Source organism: Odocoileus virginianus, chromosome 4 (genome assembly GCF_023699985.2).
Source record: "Odocoileus virginianus isolate 20LAN1187 ecotype Illinois chromosome 4, Ovbor_1.2, whole genome shotgun sequence".
NCBI lineage: Eukaryota > Metazoa > Chordata > Mammalia > Artiodactyla > Cervidae > Odocoileus > Odocoileus virginianus.
The window spans coordinates 9,644,405-9,664,678 of record NC_069677.1 but is presented as its reverse complement, the minus strand read 5'-3'; the positions used below and the strand labels follow the sequence as shown (position 1 = coordinate 9,664,678).

Below are 20,274 nucleotides of genomic sequence, written 5' to 3'. Positions count from 1 at the left end.
CTAGAAAGCCTTAGGCTACTTTACAGCCCATGGCATTCCCTTTCCTGACTGAAGCAGCCATTACCACCACCCCCACCCCAGCAAAACTGACTCCAGGAAGCTTGTAAACTGCAGAGACAAGAACAAATGCAACATTTGACTATTGCTACCATGAAGATAATAATGATCAGCTGTTGGGTGCAGCCACGCTGTATTTTCCTGGCCAAAGTGTAAGCTCATTCAACCCAGAGACCAAGTTTTCTATTTTCTTCCATAAGGGCTACTTGGATTTTGTCTACTTGAACAACATTTTGATGTACATACAATACACAACACAGGCCTAAAGTAATGGAGAGCAAGCATGAAAGTTTGATTCACCTTCAGATTTTGTATGGCGCTGAACAGATAAGCTGTTTCCTTTTGCATCTGTAGCAATATATGTCTTCAAGTCCACTGTGTAGCTCTGATTATTGATTTTGACATCAATTGTCTTTCTCTTTTGTTTCTTTGCATCCTCCAATTGCATGTTGGTTATTTTGTCAAAACTATGAAATTTATTATTATAGTCCTTATATTGCCATTCTACAAAATCACTGGTACGATCTGCCAAAGATTCCTGTTCTTTGGACAATCTAACTCTCTTGATCATGTCCTCAATTGCATTTCTAGCTTGTATCACATCTTTGGTAATTCCAGAAACCTCAATCAAAGGTCTGTCACAGTTCAAGGAAATGGAAATATTTAGCTTCTTCTGAAGCTCATTCAATTCTTTATATTCATTTATATCAAAGTGTTTGATACATTCATCTTCACTGCTGTAGGGACACTGTTCATTTTGAATGAGGTCCTGTATCCACAAGAGAGCGGCTTCCACACTTTCTACATTTCTACCACACACCTGAAAAACTGCTATTTCTGTTTTCTTTTCTAAAACCAGAGTCCGTTTTTTGGGAGATTTACTTAAGAAGCCCAAAAATGCTAAAAAAGAAAAGAAAAGAAGATTAGCTATTTCTCTTTCTTTCTCTCTTCCTTCCTTCCTTTCCTTCTCTCTCCCTCTCTCTCTTTCTTTCTTTGTCACCATGCTGTACATTACAATCCCAGGACTTGCTTATCTTATAACTGGATGTTTTTACGCTTTTGACCAATTTTTACCCATTTCACCCACCTCTCATTCCCCTCTGCCCACCATGACCACCTACCCTACCTCTGGCAATCACCAGTCTTCTATATCTATGAGTTCAGTATTTTTTTTTTAAAGATTCCACATATAAAGGCTATCATTGAGTATTTGTCTTTGTCTTATTTCACTTATCATAATGTCCTCAAGGTCCAACCATGTTGTTGCAAGTGGCAGGATTTCCTTCTTGTTTACGGTGAGTGCTATTTCATTATATATATAATATCTCATTATATATATATGTACATATATCTACATCTCCCCTCCCTCTTGAGAGTACTGGTGTTTTAAAAGCTACTTTAAAGGTGGGAAAAGCCTAGCTTTCAAATAGGGACAGGACATATCCTCCTTTCAAATGGGGACAGGATGAGTAATATTTCATTACATATATATTTAATGAAATACATAACATCTTCTTTATAATTCAGCTTTCAATGGTTCCATGTTGTGGCTATTGAAAACAATGGTGCAATGAACATGGATTCAAGAAAGTGATTTCATTTCCTTCAGATAAATACCCTGAAATGGAATTGCTAGATCATATGGTATTTCTATTTTTAATCTTTTGAGGAAACTTCATACTGTTTTCCACAGTGGCTGTACCTATTTACATTCCTACCAAAAGAGCACAAGTTTTCCCTTTTCTCCACATCCTCACCAACAACTGTTATTTCTTGTGCTTTATTTTTATCATTTATTTTCCCCTATGTTTTTTTCTAGAAGTTTTATGGGCAGGTCTTAATATTTGAATCTTTAATCCTTTTTTTCTTTTTTGCCATGCCACATGGTATGTGGGATCTTAGTTCCCCAGCCAGGGATGAAACCTGTGCCCCATGCAGTGGAAGAGCAGACTTTTAAATTTCACTGAACTATCAAGAAAATCCCTTGTCTTTTTGCCAATAGCTGTTCATCATGTAAGATGATCACTCATTATGATTTTGATTTATATTTCTCTGATGATTAATAATGTTGAGCACTTTTCCATATACCTATTGGCCATTTGTATATCTTTTTTTGAAAAATGTCTATTTAGACACTCTGTCTATCTTAAAATCAGGTTGTTTGCTTTTTTTTTTCTATTGAGTTGTATGAGTTCTTTATATATTTTGGATGTAACACCTTACCAGATATACAATTTGCAAACATTTTCTCCCATTCAGTGGGTTGCCTTTTCATTTTGTTGATGAATTCCTTCACTGTGCAGAAGCTTTTTAGTTTGATGTAGTTACACTTACTCATTTTTGCTTTTGCTATTTGTACTTTTAGTGTCAAATCTAAAAAAAATCATTACTAAGACCAATGTCAAGGAGCTTACCTATATGTTTTCTTCTAGGAGTTTTATAGTTTCAAATCTCATGTTCAAGTCTTATCTGTTTTGATTTAATTTTTGTGTCCAGTGTAAGATAGTGGTCCAGTTTCATTCTTTTGCATGTGGCTGTCCAGTTTATAGGCTTCTGAAGCAAGCACCCAACACTGTTTATTGATGAGACTATCCTTTCCCCATTGTATTTTCTTGGCTCCCATGTTGTAAATTAATGAAACATATGTGCATGGGTTTATTTCTGGGCTCTCTATACTGTTGTTCTCTATTAATCTATGTGTCTATTTTTATCAGTACCAAACTGTTTTGATTATTGTATCTTTGTAATATAGTTTGAAATAAAAAAGTATAATGCGTCTAGTTTTGTTCTTCTTCCTCAGGATTGCTTTGGCTATTTGGGGTCTTTTGTGGTTCCATACAGATTTTTAAATTGTTTATTCTACCTTCTATGAAAAGTGCCATTGGAATTTTGATTTGCATTGAATTTGCAGTCTGCTTTAAGCAGTATGGATATTTTAACAATATTAATCCTTCCAATCCATGAGCATAAACTATATGTCCATTTATTTGTATCTTCTTCAGTTTCTTTCATCAATATTTTATAGTTTTCACAGTACAGGATTTTCACCTCCTTGGTTAAATTTATTTCTGGGATTTTATTCTTTTTGATGCAATTATAAATGAGATTGTTTTCTTAAATTCTCTTTGTGATAGTTCATTAAAGCTTAGCTAATTTAAAATCAGACAGAGAGACAAACTGATAATGAGGAATTTGAAAAAAAACTCATAGAAAAAGAGATCAGATTTGTGGTCACTAGGAGGCTGGAGGCCAAGGGTTGAAGGAGACTGGAGAAAGGTACAAGTTTGTCAAAAGAGACAAACTTCCAATTACAAGCTAAATAAGTACCAGGGATGTAATATACAGAATGATGACTATGATATTGTGATTTACTGGAAAAAATATATTTGGTCATTTGAATGGCCAAATATTTTTCTCATACATATAGTATTTGGCTTGTGACTGGCATCAAAAGTGGAGGGCCATCTTGTTACATTGAGAGCCCTTTGCCTGTGGAATCTGATTCCATCTCTGAGTAGATGATGTCAAAACCAAGTTGAATCCTCAGACAACCTGCTGGGATCTGAGAACTGCTTGTGAATACAGGAAAGCTTCCACACATACATTGGAATTGGGTCTAAAAACCTTCTTTAATGACTGTAGTTAACACTACTATATGCTGTATATGAAAGCTGTTAAGAAAGTAAATTCTAAGAGTTCTTGTCACAAGAAAAAAAAATTCTTATTTTCTTCTTTGTTTTCTCTTTTTATTGTATCTATGTGAGATGATGTATGCTAACTAAACTGATCATGGTAATCATTTCACAATAATATAAGTCAAACTATTATGTTGTATATCTTAAACTTATACAGAGATGTATGTCAACTATATCTCCATAAAACTACCAAAGAAGGATAGCTGTTTTTCATGTGAAATCAATATTAGGAACATGTATTTCATAAAAATGAACAACTCACATGCAATTTTAGATATCATAGACTGTTGGAAAGAAGCCTGAGTTTCTTCTCTTTTTTTCATGTTGGCATAAAATACATCCAGTACTTGAGGCTGAAAGATAACAACTTTAACTTTTTTCATAGACTGGACTAATCTTTTCTGAATAAATTCTTCAATGGCATCAATTATGGCTACTGCAACCTTATCTGGGTCTTGTCTGGCACTACCTGGAAAGGAAAATAATAAAAATAATTAGGGGAAAAAGGCCCAACTGGAAAAGAGTGAAGAATAAATTAGGGATTCCAATTCTCAGAATAAATTCCCACGCTTTAACTCCCATCATCATGGACTTTACTAACAAAGCATCAGCAGACACTCCTGAAGTCCTAGATGCAATGGGGACTTTTTGTTCCAGGGTGTCAGGAACAGCCCAACAATGAACCATGAAACATAACTTGGTGTCTGATGTTCTTATTTTCTCTATTCAGCTGATCCCAGCTCACTGTGTTACAAAGCACAGTTAACCTCTCTTGGCTCTCTAGTGTCCTTAAAAGACCCAGAAAAAGTAAAAGATGATAATGTATGTTGACATATATTGCTACTTAAAGAGAACAATGATTACTTTTTGTTGAGTCATTTCTTGACTTTATGGATATATTCTTATTCTCTCAGATGTCTTTGGGTACCTGACTTAAAATGAGCTAATTCTGTAAGACACCTAAATCCATAAGCTATTTGTTATAATCTATAATTCTTTGCACACAAATTATCCATGAGCCTCCAAGAGGTTTTGCCTCCTACAGTCAGTGCAATTTTAGCTGAGTTGCAGGGTTCAAGGTTGCCACCTGAGCAAGGTCTTTTCCTATAGTAAGCACACTTCATATCTTGATCTCCCAAGCCTACTGCCTAAATGAGAGTATGAAAGTTCCTTGAAAAGACTCATGAAAAGTCAGGGAAGCAGTTCCATATGAATATCAGCTGTCATATTGAGGGAGGGAGGCAGGCAATATGAAAGCCCCCTGGGCAGCTTGGTGTGATAGACAAAAGGCCCACTTAGATGATCCCTGTTCATTGTGCCCACTATTATTGCAGAAAAGACAGCAACCCTCTCTGACCTGGCTATGGAGACAACTGTAGTAATGTAGACAATTCCCATATAAAACAAACCTAGAGGGTTTGTGCAGGATTTTTTGATTACATGATCAGAAAAAGAGAGAAACTCTCATTGCAAATCTGTAGTTATTCCATGATATTTGGAAGAATCTAAATGGTAGTGTTTAGATACATTCATCCACTCTCAACAGTCTAAGCACTTGGGACACAGAGGATGTGACATGTGAAGATGAATAGGTGTTCAACAGGTAAAGTATGGGAAACTGAGGCAAAGGCTATGCCAGATAGAACTATGCAAGGAGTATGATACGTTGAACGTGATGTGTTCAGGGGAACAGATCGGGTTTTGAGAAAGTTAAACAAGGAATAGAAGAGTGAATGAGAGGAAGCACTGGAGCAGGGAAACCCAGTTCTAAAGAGGAGTCTATAAGTAAAGGTTTAGGCAAAAGACAAGAGCTGAACAAAGAGAAGAGGCCAGAATGAAGAACTGGGTGTCGGGGTTGGGGAGATATTCAGGAATTAAAGTCAGCAGGGCCAAGTGACCAACTGGCTTTACACTTGCCCCTTTGTTCCCTGTCCTTTGCCACCCACATCCTTCATATGTGTTTCACAGGTCACACTGCACTGTGGTTGTTTGCTGACATGTCTGTGTCTCATAATAGGTCAGGTGCCCTTTCTGAACTGAACCTTTTTCTTAGTCTTCAAACTAATTAGTAAGCTAATGCACACAGGAGTGGTAAAGAGTATAGAATCAAAGATTCTAGATAGAAAGTGATATTTTTAACATGCTTGGGGTTGTAAGAGGAAGGGCAGGTGTGGGGAGAAGACAATGAACTGGAGTTTAGAGTTTGCTTTCAGTTTGAGATGCCTTCAGGTAACACAGTGCCCATTCTCTCCCCTCAAGCAGGTGCCTGTGAGGAACAGGGAGAGGGCTTCCTTTACTGCCAGCAACTGTCTTGATTACAGTCTCAACTCATAAACACCACTAGGGAAGAAAACTCCTCCATCTGTTAGTCTAAGGGCCTGCTCAGCTAGGGATAGCGACAGGGAAAAAAGATGAGCAAGAAATTGCTAACCTTCATTTATTTGTGCAGATCAGCAATGCAACCAGGTTAGTGGAAAAAAACAGCAGGTTTTCAGTAACCCAGAAGTATTTATACAAAACAAAAACTGCCTCATTTCCTTATTTCTGCTCTGACTCCACTCTGGGACTCCCTTGGGAAGGTCGGTGCCACCCTGAGGCTGCCTGCTTTCTTGGCACAATTAAAGTTAAGGCAGAAACACAAGACTGGAGCTCAGAGGAAAAAGCAGATGGAGGTAGACTCGAGAGTCATTAGTGGGTGTCCATAAAAAATGACAGAGAGGGAGAGAGACAAAAAGATAATACATTGGCTAATCTGCTAGGACTGAATGATACTACAAAGAGAGTGGAAGAATAAAGGGTATATAAATCATACTTTCAGATATACAGAACCCAAGAGACATAACATTCTATGTGGGAAAATTAAGAGGAATGAAAAATATAAGAGAAATCAAAATATGGGATAGAGGATAAGAAGAAGGCCGAGAAAGTACCAAGGATGGTTAGGTTTATTAAGCTAAGCTTTTGGAGGGCCTAAAATGCCAGTATGAGACACTCAAACTTGGATTCCTGAGCAGTGGAATGTTTAACCCAGCGCTGTGCCTTCTCTCTCTGGGACCAGTCAGCTCCAGCCACTTCAAGCCTGAGCAGCTCCCGTAGGAAGACCAAGCAGGAGTGCCTGATTCATGCACAGGACTCAGATTCCTGGGGAAACAGCTCGAAAGCCTCAACTTACAGATGACAAGCCCAAAACACCATCCTTATGAAAGAAGACTCACACAATCATACAGTTTGAGGGAAACAAGAAACTCCAAAGAGGCAGGCAGGATGAAAGGAGGAAGGCCTAGGTTTTCTGACTCAGTGGAATCTACCGGGTTCTGTTGACTGAGAAGCTGACATGCCCCATGACCAGCCACTTGTTGAGGAGGCAAGAGAACAGGGGTGGCGACGCTGTCTGGGGGAATCAGAGGTCCATGCACTGGTGTTTCAGTGAAGAGGGGTAGAGGAGAAGTTGAAGACTAAATAATGGGACAGGTGTAGGGGGTGAAAAAGAGAAGAATGCTGATAAAGATAATGAGAAACGGACTTTCTTTTTCTCTCCCTCCCCTTCCATATTAGAAAGCAAATGTCTACTATGCCAATACTCTCTTCAGTTTTCTTCATTTTTCCCTCTTACTTAAACTACCCTCAGGCTTTGCCCCTTCCCTCAGGGGCTGCCCTGAGTTGAGGAAACTGACTGATGCTGACTCAGTAGTAAGTCCATTAACCATCAGCACCAAATCCAAGGGAAAGTGATCGCCTTGGGGTTCAGCCTTGACAGCCAGAGGCCACAAACCTGTCCCGATGGCCGGGAGGCAAACAGACGAGTAATGGCGTTTTTCACACTCTTTCAAAATACAGGTGACCGATCTCTTGACATCATTTCCACCAATGACGTGAATGATATTCTTGCACTTCAAAAACCCACCTTCAGTAATTATATAATCACTGTGGCCCTGTTGAGCTGGGAAACATGAGACAAAAAGACATAAAATTAGAGGCTGAACCCATTCTCTGATTGTTTAAAAAGGAAAATGTCTGAATTGGAAGATAAAGTATTCTCTGTGAATAAGAAACTCCTGAAATACTAGCTCTGGTGAATCTCACTTCTCTTATTAACCGAGAGATTACTTTTCATTTATAATTCACTGCAACAGGAATTCTTCAGTAAAAAGTATGATTTCCAGATCAATATGTTGTCTCCCCAAACCCAAGACTTTCCTCATCCTCCACAGCCTCCCATATTCAGTCTTCCACTTAAAACTTAGAATCAAAAAAAGCATTGTGCCTTACCTTGGCGAGAACATTCTATTTCCACATTTCTCCCAGCACTTTCTAAAATTGCTTTGGAGACCCCTACATGAGAAAATCAAGATGTTTACACACATCAGAATGGTTGCCTCACAGTCTAAACGCCTTTCCCATCATCAAAGGAATCCTATAACTAGGGTATTTCTGATAACAAAGAAGAAAAATTCATAAAAGAACTGTTACCAATTATGAGAAAACAAGTCAAGACAATTAAAAAATTATTAATTAGTATTAATAAGACAAAGTTGTAGAAACCAGTTTGGCTATAGAAACCCTACTTCACGGGCTCTACTGTTACTAGTCAAAATTCTGTAAGTCAAGTACCTGCTTTGAGATTAAATGACTTTGATGTTGAATTTACGATCACATCTGCCTCTTCTTTGCTGATATCTCCAGAGGCTACCTGGAAAATGATGGGCCCAATCTTCATTTCATACACTCCTAAATCAGGTTTAGAAATAGTCCCATAGAAATCTGACAAGGAAAAAAATGGAGTCAGTAACCAGTCAGCAGTAGCGAGAATGACTTAGGTTTCATGGTCCTCACCTGTGCCCCGCTCAACCTTCTCTTTCTCTCTCTCTGCCCCTCTCTGTGATCTCTGGCATTTAACTTGGCCCTGCCTCTGAGCCTCTGATGGTCTGTTTCTGGCAAAGGATTATAAAATATATATCAAACGTGGACTTCAGTTGCTGACCAAGGTGAATTAGTCGACTTGAGCCTTTCTTTTCCACTGATTACAAGTAAAAACATGGGACAAATACAAAAAGCCACATTCGGAGAACTGAGACGTTCACAACAGCAGGCAAATTGGGGAAGGGAGTCAAAAGTTGAAGAAGCAGCCTATACTGCTTCGCATTTTGTTCGGTAATTTTTCCTCTTTTCTCTCCCAGCCTTGAGCCAAGCATGGCCCTCATTATAGAACTACACAATGAAGACAGGCAGCAAAACTCTCATAGAATCTCTGTCTTGTGGCCAGAGAACTGAGAAAATGGGTCCCCGTGAGCTCAAGAGAATAGCAGAGAAGTCTCATTTTTTCCCGTACTTTTCCTTTCTAAATCTAGACCCTATATCAAGGTGCCCTGGATGTGGAACTCCACAGTGACACCACACGGAGCTAAAACTGAGAGAGTTTTATTCCTGTCCAAAAGAATCAGAAAAAAAAAGGGGGACTTGTGGTCTGAAAAGTGTCTATGTGGTATATGAGAAATTCTTGGCTTTTTGTTTGTTAGGTCCTCTCCCTATCCCCTTTGCTTTGCCCAAGGGGATCCCTGATCACGCAAAATTATGAGGCAACAGAACTCGCAGCTTCAACTCTGACAGAACCTTGTCCTTCTGGCCAGAAGACCTAGAAAATAGCCTTCTGCAAGACAGAATGTAAGGGGAATGCTGGGGCAGTGAGCTGGAGAGGGTGATCCCCTGTTCTGTGTATGACTGCACATGGGTAGACCCAAGCTGCACAGCAAAGGCCTTAGGAATGGAGTTGATCTTAACCACTGCCCAAACATAAGATGAGGCAGAACTTGTAGAATGAAGCTAGCTGACTGGCTGCCTGCTCAAACAAAGAAAGCAATGACTATTTTCCAGAGGATTTTAACAGGACCCTAGTCGCACAACATAATGTTTAAAATGCCCATTCTTTGGACTTCCCTGGAGGTCCAATGGCTAAGCCTCCAAGTTCCCAATGCAGAGGGCCTGGGGTTCAATCCCTAGTCAGGAAGCTAGATCCCACATGCCACAACTAAGACCCAGTGCAGCCAAATAAATAAATACTTTTTAAAAATAAAATACCCATTCTATAATCCAAAATTGCTTGTCACCCAACGAACCAGGAAAATGTGACCAATTCTCAAGTATAAAGATGCTCAATATAGATGCTAATCTTCAAGTGACTCAGATGTTGGCATAATCAGACAGTCTTCAAAGCCTCCACTATAACTACTATAACTCCCTGAGGTCAAAGTAAACACATTTGAATGCATGAAAATAATCTGGAATGAAGGGCAAATAGGGATCTCTACAGAGAAATATAAACTATAAAATAAGAATCAAAAGGACATTTTACAACTTAAAAGACAATGTTTGAAATTAAAAGTTCACTGGATAGGCTATATATAGTATAGTAGACAGAGAAAAGAATCAGTGAATTTGAAAGTGGATTAACAAATGGTATCAAATCTGAAGAACAGAGAGAAAAAAGATGGAAATTTTAAAAAAGAACAGATCTTCAGAAATATTATCAGAAGGCTTACCATTTGTGTTATTGAAGCACCGGAGGGAGAGGAGAGAGACCAGTGCAGAAAAATATATTTGAAGAAATGACTGAAAAATTCCCAGGTCTGACGGAAGACATATATGTTCAGATTTAAGAAGCTTCAGAAACTCCAAACAGGATAAACTCAAATATACAACAGTAACTTTGACAGAGGAGAAGCATTTGGTTGGTTTTATTTCTTTAAATGTATCTATTTCTGAAAACACTTATCACATCATCCTTAGTAGCCTCATCATCACGTAAAAACCCATTGTACAAATTTGGCCAGCCTACTCTTTCACTCCAGATCACATAAACATGACCAGTGTCTTGCATGCTCAGGTATATGGGATATAATTTACTATTTTATTTATAAAAAATTGACTTTTTCATAAAAATCATCCTGTTTTACTTCTCACGGAATAGTTATTTAGCAATTATAAAGATTTCTCTATTTAAAAGCTTTACTGAACCTTGTGTACTTTCAGCCTTGGAAATTTTTTCACTGATGAAATTTTCATTAGCTCTTCTGGCAAATTCATCTGAGAATGCCTGGAAATACAAATACAGTTTTAACCACCACAATTCTCAGTAGATAAATGAATCTGATTCAGACATTTTGATCCTACGTGCACAAATATTTATGAGAGAATAATTCTCTCAAATATTACTTATTTTAATTATAGATTTTTAGGTTACAAAAACTCATAAACTCTATTTTTAGAAATATACACTATGAAAATTATCAAAGATGTGAACAAAGATATAAATATAAGGATACTGATTACAATGCTGTTTGCAACTGAGAAAAAATTAAAGTTTAAAACTCCAACAGGAAAATGGTTAAATAAATTTTAGTATGCCCATATGCTGGAGTATTCACTTCCCTGGTGGCACAGATGGTAAAGAATCTGCCCTCAATGCAAAACACACAGGTTTGATCCCTGGGTTAGGAAGATCGCCTGGAGAAGGGCATGGCAACCCATTCCAGTATTCTTGCCTGGAAAATTCCATGGACAGAGGAGCCTGGAGAGCTACAGTCCATGGGGTCACAAAGAGTCAGACACAACTACACGACTAACGCTTTTACTTTCATGCTGGAGTATTTGGCAGCCATTATAAATCGTATTTTTAAAGAATAGTTAATAGAACAGGGAAATGCTTATTTTATACTATTAAATGAAAAAAGGATGATATTAAAATACATAGTCCCACATTTAAAAGTCCATATATATACAAGAAGACTGGAATGAAATACAACTAAAAGAATTTATGCATTTTTTGTTCAGTTTCTACAATGAAGATGTATTACTTTCATAATCAGTAAAACCAAATATTTGCTGTTGTTAAAAATACAGTGTTAAGAGAAAGACAACCACAAGGACCCAGACACTTCAGTTTTTAACTTATTTGTACCAGGAGAGAAATAGCCAGGGGAGTAATGTCTTGGGAGTTAGAGGCTGGAATTCCATTTCTTTGCCTGGTAGTGACACACCAATATCATCGCTTTCTTCCCCCTTATTACAAGCAACAGAAATTCTGTTGGAAATGAACAAGTAACATCTTGACTAAAAGGCTTATACAATAATGGGAAGAGGACCAGACAGAAGTGACTATAGAGCCAAGGCCTCGGACTTAAAGACTACTACAAGTACCAGGCAGGTACGCTACAGGAGTAAAGGTGGACAGGTGTAAAGGTGGACTGGTTTGACTTTGGAGAACTAGAGAGTAGCTGCCATTCAGCCACAGCAAATTGTTTAGGCTGATATCCACGTCCAATGTGCTAGAAATTTTGAATTTTTAGGTCACAGTGGACATCTGGAGCTTAATATGACATATTTGATTCTCAAATGCCAGCAACAGATTCAATTCTTTAAAAAAAAACAAAAACAAAAACAAAAAAAACTGCCCAAATAAAGCATATCTAGAGGCTCCATTCAGACCACAGGCTACTGCTTCAACCTCTGTTATGGTCTCCACCTATAAATATTTCAATAAGTTTTGCTTATTTGGGGGAAAATAAAACCAAAGCTAACTCTCCTTACAAGTCTTAAGAGAAAAAGTGTCACAGTCATGTATGAAAAAGCAATACTATTTCCAATGGCAATAATGGTGTCTGTCTAGGCTAACCCCTTTATCAAATACTTGCAGAATTTGAATCTTTAGGAAAGATAATGAAGGCTGAGGTTGCACAGAAACAGTGAGTTTCAAGGGTTCAGATCCATGTCATAGGACTCACTTCCTTCAATGAACCCGGCCATTCATTCAAAAACTCTCAGCATTTCATCTTTCTAGTTCATTTTATGTGTACAAATCTTAGCTCCCCAAGTAATTATGATTTGTAGGAGGGAGAGTACATGCGACATACTTATTCTGTAATCCATATCACTTTGTACAATGCAAGTCATAGGGAGACTATTCAAAAAGTATTTATTGACTAGAAATGATTGTAGTTACGTGGGCCAACTAAATGGACCACATATACTGCTCAGGGGGTTTAGCTGTCTGATTAGAATGTAGATTTGCCTGATTCCAGAGTATATAAAGGTAGCAGCTAGCAAGAGAAAAAAGATTAAGTATGACCTAAAAATTCAGTTGATCCAGTGATATATGGACATCTCTTAGACTGCTAGCCTTAATCTGTTATTTCTCACACTATTATGAAACTTTTCAAACATTTAATATCTACTCTCCTGGACTCTAAGGAGTTGGAGGGCAAGAATAATGGCCTCTTATTAAATGCTTCTTGTTCTCCTGTAATGCTGAGTCCAGTAGCTTACTCACAGCTGACGTTCAGCAAATGTGAGCTGGTTGATAAACTCTCTATGACCAAAGATGGTTCTCCTATTTCTGGTCCCAACCATCTTACTCCTATGGGGATGTGCTGAGTGCTTCAGTTGTATATTATTTTGACATTCTTCTATTTGTAGGACCACAGAGTACTTTTATATTATGTATTAAATTTCTATGTTAATATGGAAGGAAATTCTATAGATTAAAGAGGTTTAAGGGATATGTCAACTCCATTGAAATACTGGGGCCTTATTTGAATTCTGATTCAAATAAACAAGCTATAAAAACAAAATAAAATATTTATGAAATAGTTTGAAATATGAACATTGACTTGATAATTGATGAAATAAAGGGATGATTGCCAATTTCTTCTGGGTGTGAAATAGTATTGTAGTTAGGTTACTTTTTAAAAAGAATTCTAATGTTTAAAACAAATACTGAATTGATTATGGGTAAATGTATATATGGGATCTGCTTCAAAAATAATATGGAAGGAAATAAATGGAGATAGAGATGAAACATAATGCCATAAGTTTTTAATTATGAAGATGAATATGGATAAAGAGATTTCATTATACTACTTTGTCTAGTAGTAGTAATTTAATCACTAAGTCATGTCCAACTCTTGCAACCTCACAGACTGTAGCCTGCCGGGCTCCTCTGTCCATAGGATTCTCCAGGCAAGAATACTGGAGTGGGCTGCCACTTCCTTCTCCAGGGGATCTTCCTGACCCAGGAGTCAAACCCATGTCTCCTGCATTGCAGGCAGATTCTTTACCAACTGAGCTACAAGTGAAGCCAAGTATTTTGTCTATTCTTGTATTATGTTTCAAATTTTTCTTAGTAAGAAGTCAAATTTTTTCTATATGCACACATTTGCTTGAAATTTGCCATACTACTAGTCCACACTACTCTTTTACTTTCTTGTATGAAAATACATGAAAGAAACAACCTATCAAACCAAGAAGACACTTGAAAATGTTAGGGCTCAGTTGATAGAATAACCTGCAATGAGCAAGACCATACCTGAATATTTTCACGATCACTTGGGTGCAACAGAAAGCAAACCTCTTGTAAAGTTCTGGGTTGATTCTTTCTACTGAATGTGAATACTTCTGAGGTGATTAATTCAGCAAAAACATCTTTAGGAAACCCCAGATTTCCTGTTCCTATTGCTGGAAATGCAATTGAGTTTAAGGACAAACTCTCAGTGATCTCCAAACATTCTCTGATTATGTTTTCCATGATCTGAAAAGGACAAAGCACATTCTTATACATTTTTGCCTAGAAGTTAGAGTTCAAATAAAAAGAACAAGAATTTAGCAACTATGGGATCTCTGCCTCCTCCTTTTTGCTTTCAACAAAAGGCAGGTTAAGGGCAGTGAGAAGGGGGAAAGAGAAATAGAGGAGTAAACGAGGAAAAGGAAGGAAGAATGTGTGAGACCCTCCAAAAAGATTCAAACGTATTCAGCAATGATGGAAAGAAGCAAAGCAGTTACTGTTCTGAGCCTTCATTCTCTTCCATTCTTCATGCCCTCACCTTGCCTTCCTCATATAGGGTGCTATCTTCAGCCAGCTCTTCCCTGAGTCCCAGCAATGGTTGAGAACTACAATAAATTTATATTATTAAATGGTCCTTGGGAGAAGTCAGCTATAGCTCAAAGAAATGGCTCTGAGAATGTGATGTTAGTTCAGAACAGAAACAGGCAGAGTTCAATCTACTTTACACTGAGGGTTCAAAGAGCTACCTAATTTTCTGGAGAGTTTAAAACCAGGTCCCACCTTCTGTGAAGACGGTTTGTTATTATTCCAGTTCGGAGCCACCACGTGAAGCACATGGTGGCAACGCAGATTGCAGCCGCTGGTTTGGAGAACAGTGCCCACATCAACAACCACCCCTTGTCCAGCTGTCTTCAATTCCTCCTGGAGCTTTTGTCCTGCTTTTTCCAAGAGGGCCTTGGAAAGGGGCCCCCTATCGAGCTCAAGATCCGAGGAAATGGAGTTGACAACAACATGGGTCTTAAAAACAAAACCAACAATTTGTTTCAAATTCTAAGAAAAAGCATTCATCCAGGATTACCATATTTAAGCCCCTGGGCTTGGCACAGTGGGAGACAACTAAGATGATTAAATTTTCAGAGATTAAAATACCACCTCAAAAGAGAGATACTTATTTAAATAACACTCTAGGACAAAATGTAGCTGTCAAAGAGCAACACATAAATGGTAGGGACTCACCAAAGGAGTCCAGAGGAAGGTTAGTGAAGATAGCATGAGTGACATGGTGTCTGAGAAATGGGAATAGTTGCTGCAGGCAGAGAGAGATGGGGAATTCATTCAGGAGGGGCAACAGCATGGACAGAAGCAGGGTAGGTTGTGAGCAGCAAACAGATTAGTTTGACCCGCTAGAGAGCATTCACAGGAAAACGGTACCAGCCAGGCTAGGAATACTATACAGTGGGTAGACTGCAGGGCCTTGAGTCCCAAGTCAACTGGGCTTCCAGGCATCAGTGAAGAGCCATGGGATCTTTTCCAGCAGGACAGTTAATATGAGCAGATTAATCCGGCTTGACTAAGACACCAAGAGAAGACGGGAGAGGGAATGGGACCAAGTGGTTGTCAAAGTTACCCCACGAGGGTCACCCAGAAGTGATGCAAAGCAGGTCTGTGGCAGCAGAAGCCACACACCTATGGGAGTGGAAGGTGTGGAAGGAATGTCTCACAACTCAGTGTCCAAGGTGAACGAGCATCGGAACTCATTCCAATTACTGACCCCTGGCTGAAAGAGATTTCTGTTTATTTGCTTGGTTTTTTCGATGAGAAACAAAATTACTTCTGTATTTTGAAATACAGCAATGCACATTCCAAACCCAGCTCTATCATTTGCTTGCTGTGAGACTTGGGCAAAATACTTAACCCCTCTAAATCTCATTCCTTCATCTGTGAAATGAGAATAATAATCCTGGAATCTGATAGCATTGAATGAGAAAATGAATGCCAAGCACTTGGGAGAGTGCCTGGCACATAGTAAATAGGCAGTGTTAGTTATTATTCTTGTAATTATAATTTAAGCTAACTGTAAGTAAAAATCAAAATTTTTACAACCTCTTTCCATATTTTAAGCGAAAATGAAAAATATTTCAAACAAAATAACAACTTGAACAAAAAAAGAGGATGACCCACAAGATGGGAGAAGATATTTGCAAATTGTATATCTGTTAAAGGACCTGAATCCAGAATATACAAAGCACTCTTAAAATTCAGTAATAAAAAGATAATTTTAAAGTGGACAAAGGTTGTGAATAAATTCTTCTCCAAATAAGATATGCAAATGGCCTTCCCTAAGAATCTCTGCCCCAAGACTGCTTGGGGCAGACAACCCCCCATTTGGGGAAGCATAGCAGGGGACCTTCCAGCACTGTTTGGATGTTACAGCCTATGTTGAAAAAGTTGCTAAATACAGTTTTTAAAAACACATCACTCCCTGACAGATCTACAAGAACTAGCCCCACATAATACCCAGACCTTCCCCAGATCCACTTTCTACCTTCCTCCCCACATTTTCTTACTGGTGTTGGGAGTTGAGTGCCCCCTCAGACTCAGTATACTCCAGATTACTATCTTCTGTCCCCATCTTACACTCTAATTTTTCTGTATCTGTTATCAGAGAATTTGACAGGAAATTAATCTTAGATTTGCCAAAGTATGACAGGTGTAAAAGCACTGAAAAAGTATAGACAGTCATGTAAATGTTTACTGTGGATTTTCGCATTTGCTGGAAACTAGTGATCTGAGTACATTATCAGTTCCCACAAATAACTGACCAGTCTCAAGTAGTGAGCACTTTGGTGAAGTAGCCCAATTTTCTAAGGAAACCTATTTCAAGGCAAGGATGGAGGACATGGGATTCTCCCCTTGATCCTAATCTCCCTTTGGCAGTAGGCTAACTGGAGTTCCCAGCACCCTGGGGGTTATTCTGAAAACAGGGGCACTCACTGTAGCATTCTGCACATCTTCTTTCACCAATAGGATCCTCAGGCCTTCTGGGGTCAACAGACTTGATCCATTTCCATGATCTTTTCTCAAGTCGGGCTGGACTGCTGCTGGTAAACCATCAGGCAGGGTGTCTTTAAATACACTTTTGGCACTTTCAGCAAATGCCTCAACAGTCTTCTCAGCTATATCCACAAGGTAAATCTTTTTCAAGGTGCATCCATCCTTCTTAAACTGGAACCATTCCTTGATCGCCAAAACAATGGTCTCCACACACTGGGATAGAGGAAAGCTTGAGGTTCTGGAACTAATAGCAGGGATGGCTATGGATTGGTACTTGTGTTTAACAGCCAAATTGAGACTTTCTTTCACAGCAGTCTTTAGCTGCCACACACATTTCAGGGCCTCATCACTCTTCCACTGAGGCCCGACTGCATGGATCACATGCTGGTATGGGAGCTTTCCTGCTTTCGAGATGACGGCCCAGGGAGGTAAGATCTTGCCCATTCTCTTCAATATCTGGTCACAGTCTTCTTGAAGCTCAGGGCCAGCTGCTCTTAGAAGAGCAGCAGCCAAGGCCCCCCTGAGCTTGAGTTCCTCATTGGCCGCGTTCACCACCACCTGGACAGGAAATTGTGTCAAGTCGCCTTGCTGCACAATTAGCGAGACTCCAGGAGCTAAATCTGTCTGAAATAAGCACCTCTGCCCACCAGTGCCACCTCCCTCCTTTTCTTCATCTTTCTTCAGTTCAATAAAACAACCAAATAATCTTCTGACCTCAGTTTTATAATACCGTGCTTTATCCTGAAAGAACTGACCAGCTCCCGGTTTATCATTACAGATGCTTTTAACACACACCGAATCCAAGACTTGTCTGACAATTTGCATCCCCTCCAGGACTTTGGCCTTTGGGCCAATTAGTAAAATGCCTTTTTGCTTGTTCTCAGGATTAAAATTTACCTGAACATTCATCCTCCTTATCTCTGACCAGATTTGCTTTTCTGCTTTTAAATAATGAACAATTAAGGAAGTCTTTACTCCAGTCCATCTCTCTACTTTTGTGTGATTTTCCACGAAGTCAAAAAGTGAGTCATAGATTTTATTTACTTCTCTTACACAGCCTGCGATGATGACCTGGGCTGCAGTTTCTGAAGTCACCTCCTGGATTACTACAGTCTTTGAAGAGGAATTGTGTTTCTTACACAAATTTCCAGTGAGCCCTTTCCAATTCTTGCTGTTAAGGACTTCCCTGTCCTCAACATCAATGCACTTATAAATTAAGGCACTGACCATTTGCTTTTCAGCTTCCAACAGGACTTCAGAAGAAGAGCCAGTTAAGAGGACAGTTGGGCCCTCTAGCTCGTAAACTGCAAGAATGTTCTGTGCTACAAAGAGAGACTTAGAGAATTCTGCACAGTCAACCTGTTGCAGAAACTGGAAAACCTCAGGGTGAACATGAATGCTTCTCTGAGCCATGGTGTATACCTTTTCCTGGATTTCACATTTTACTTTATACACTTCTGCAGGGAGTCCTTTAAAGCACATGTGTTGAGAGGCTTCATCATAATAAATTTCCACCTCTGGGCACTCCGTGTAGAGCCGCTCTTGTATGCCGCTGTGCAAAAGAAGTGAATACTTGCTTGAAGTAATGGCCAGTTTTTGTTTCATACTTTGCTCTTCTCTTTTAATTTTTTGAATGGTATTTTCTATTAAGTCCTTGATCTGTGGCTCAATGTTTTGTACATCCTCTGACTTCCCCACTAGGGTTACAATGCTTGTGAGTGCATCAAACTCAATCAAAATCCTATCATCTTCTAAACTGTCTTTAATGGTGTCCCACACTGTTGGATCCACTTTAAATGGGGTCACTGTATATTTAGACCTGATGTCAGAGAAAAGTGTGGAAGCATCTTTCCGCCAAGTCTTGACTCTTAGTCTTCCTTGATTGACTAAGGTGGCTGCAGGTCTGATGGTCACTTCACTGTTGAGCTGGCACCACGTCAACTCACAGTGACAACGTCTCATTTCATCATGTATCTCCTCAGTCAGATGATTCTTTGTCTGCAAGAATTTCCATAAGGAAAGATCCAGTGATTCTCTGAATGATGCCGGAAGCTTGATCAGAGGCTTCTCCTCCCCGTACAAGGCTGTGCCCAAAGAAGGATAGTATGGGAACACAGAGAGTGGCATATTATTGAGGTCAAGTTTCTTGGTCATGATGGTGTCCATCACTTAAAGGAGAGAAATAAAATAAACTCAGTATAATATGTTTCAGAAGCAAAAACAAGCAAACAAATTTTCCTATTCTGGAGGGAAAAAACCCTAATGTTTGTAAGAACTTTGATGTTACAACATGCTTTTAAAAAGCAGCACTACTCCCAGAGTGCTCAAATATAAATTAATATGTATTAATACTACACAGCTATTCCTTGTGTCAAGAACACTCTATGCTGAAATTCTGTTAGGTAAATTCTATGATAACATTAATATATATTATCACCACCAGGTTAAGAAAGAGAGAAGAGTTTGGTCACAAGCATGAGGAGGGTGTTTGCTCCAGTGTGAAGAATGTTTTTGTTCTTAAAGCAAAGCTCATCCAGGAATCATGTTATTTATTTCTTCCTGTACAGTTGCAGAGATTTAGATTTTATATATGATTTAGATTCCATTAATACTTCTAAGAGGTGGTGCATAATAATTATCATAGTTTACTGTGTGTCAGACAATATTGTAAGTGGTTTCTAACCCTCACAACAACCTTTTGAGGTAGAGACACTATTGTTATCATCCTTATTTACATATGATAAAACTGAAGCTAGGAGATGTTAGATAACTCAAATAGGATGACATAGACTGAAAATAGGGCTTCCAGGTGGTGCAGTGGTGAAGAATCCGCCTGCCAATGTAGGAGACTAAAGAGATGCAGATTTGATCCCTGGTTCAGGAAGATTCCCTGGAGTAGGAAATGACAACCTGCTCCAGTATTCTTGCCTGGAAAATCCCATGGATAGAGGAGTCTGGTGGGCTACAGTCCATGGGATCACAGAGTCGTATATGACTGAGCACACACACAGACTGTAAGTATTTGAGCTAAGATTCAAGCCAGTGTCTGTCTTAGCTCCAAAACCCATGCTCTTGCCCCTCTTCCAGGGGTTCCAAACTAAGGTCATCCTCATGGTCCCCAGACAACCCAGCCCC

General features: G+C 39.0%; 1 protein-coding gene across 2 annotated transcripts in view; it reads right to left on the bottom strand.

The window, feature by feature from the left end:
- PARP14 (poly(ADP-ribose) polymerase family member 14) overlaps positions 1-20,274 on the bottom strand; it is a 45,352-nt gene that overhangs the window by 9,513 nt on the left and 15,565 nt on the right. For both annotated transcript variants that reach the window (XM_070466064.1, XM_020912783.2), the window contains exons 6-14: positions 17,080-19,307; positions 14,866-15,102; positions 14,110-14,331; positions 10,764-10,842; positions 8,364-8,513; positions 8,022-8,084; positions 7,525-7,692; positions 4,015-4,221; positions 358-957 (exon numbers count right to left, since the gene is read on the bottom strand). In XM_070466064.1, the coding sequence (XP_070322165.1) occupies positions 358-957; positions 4,015-4,221; positions 7,525-7,692; positions 8,022-8,084; positions 8,364-8,513; positions 10,764-10,842; positions 14,110-14,331; positions 14,866-15,102; positions 17,080-19,307 (3,954 nt within the window). The remainder of the gene's footprint in view (positions 1-357; positions 958-4,014; positions 4,222-7,524; positions 7,693-8,021; positions 8,085-8,363; positions 8,514-10,763; positions 10,843-14,109; positions 14,332-14,865; positions 15,103-17,079; positions 19,308-20,274) is intronic.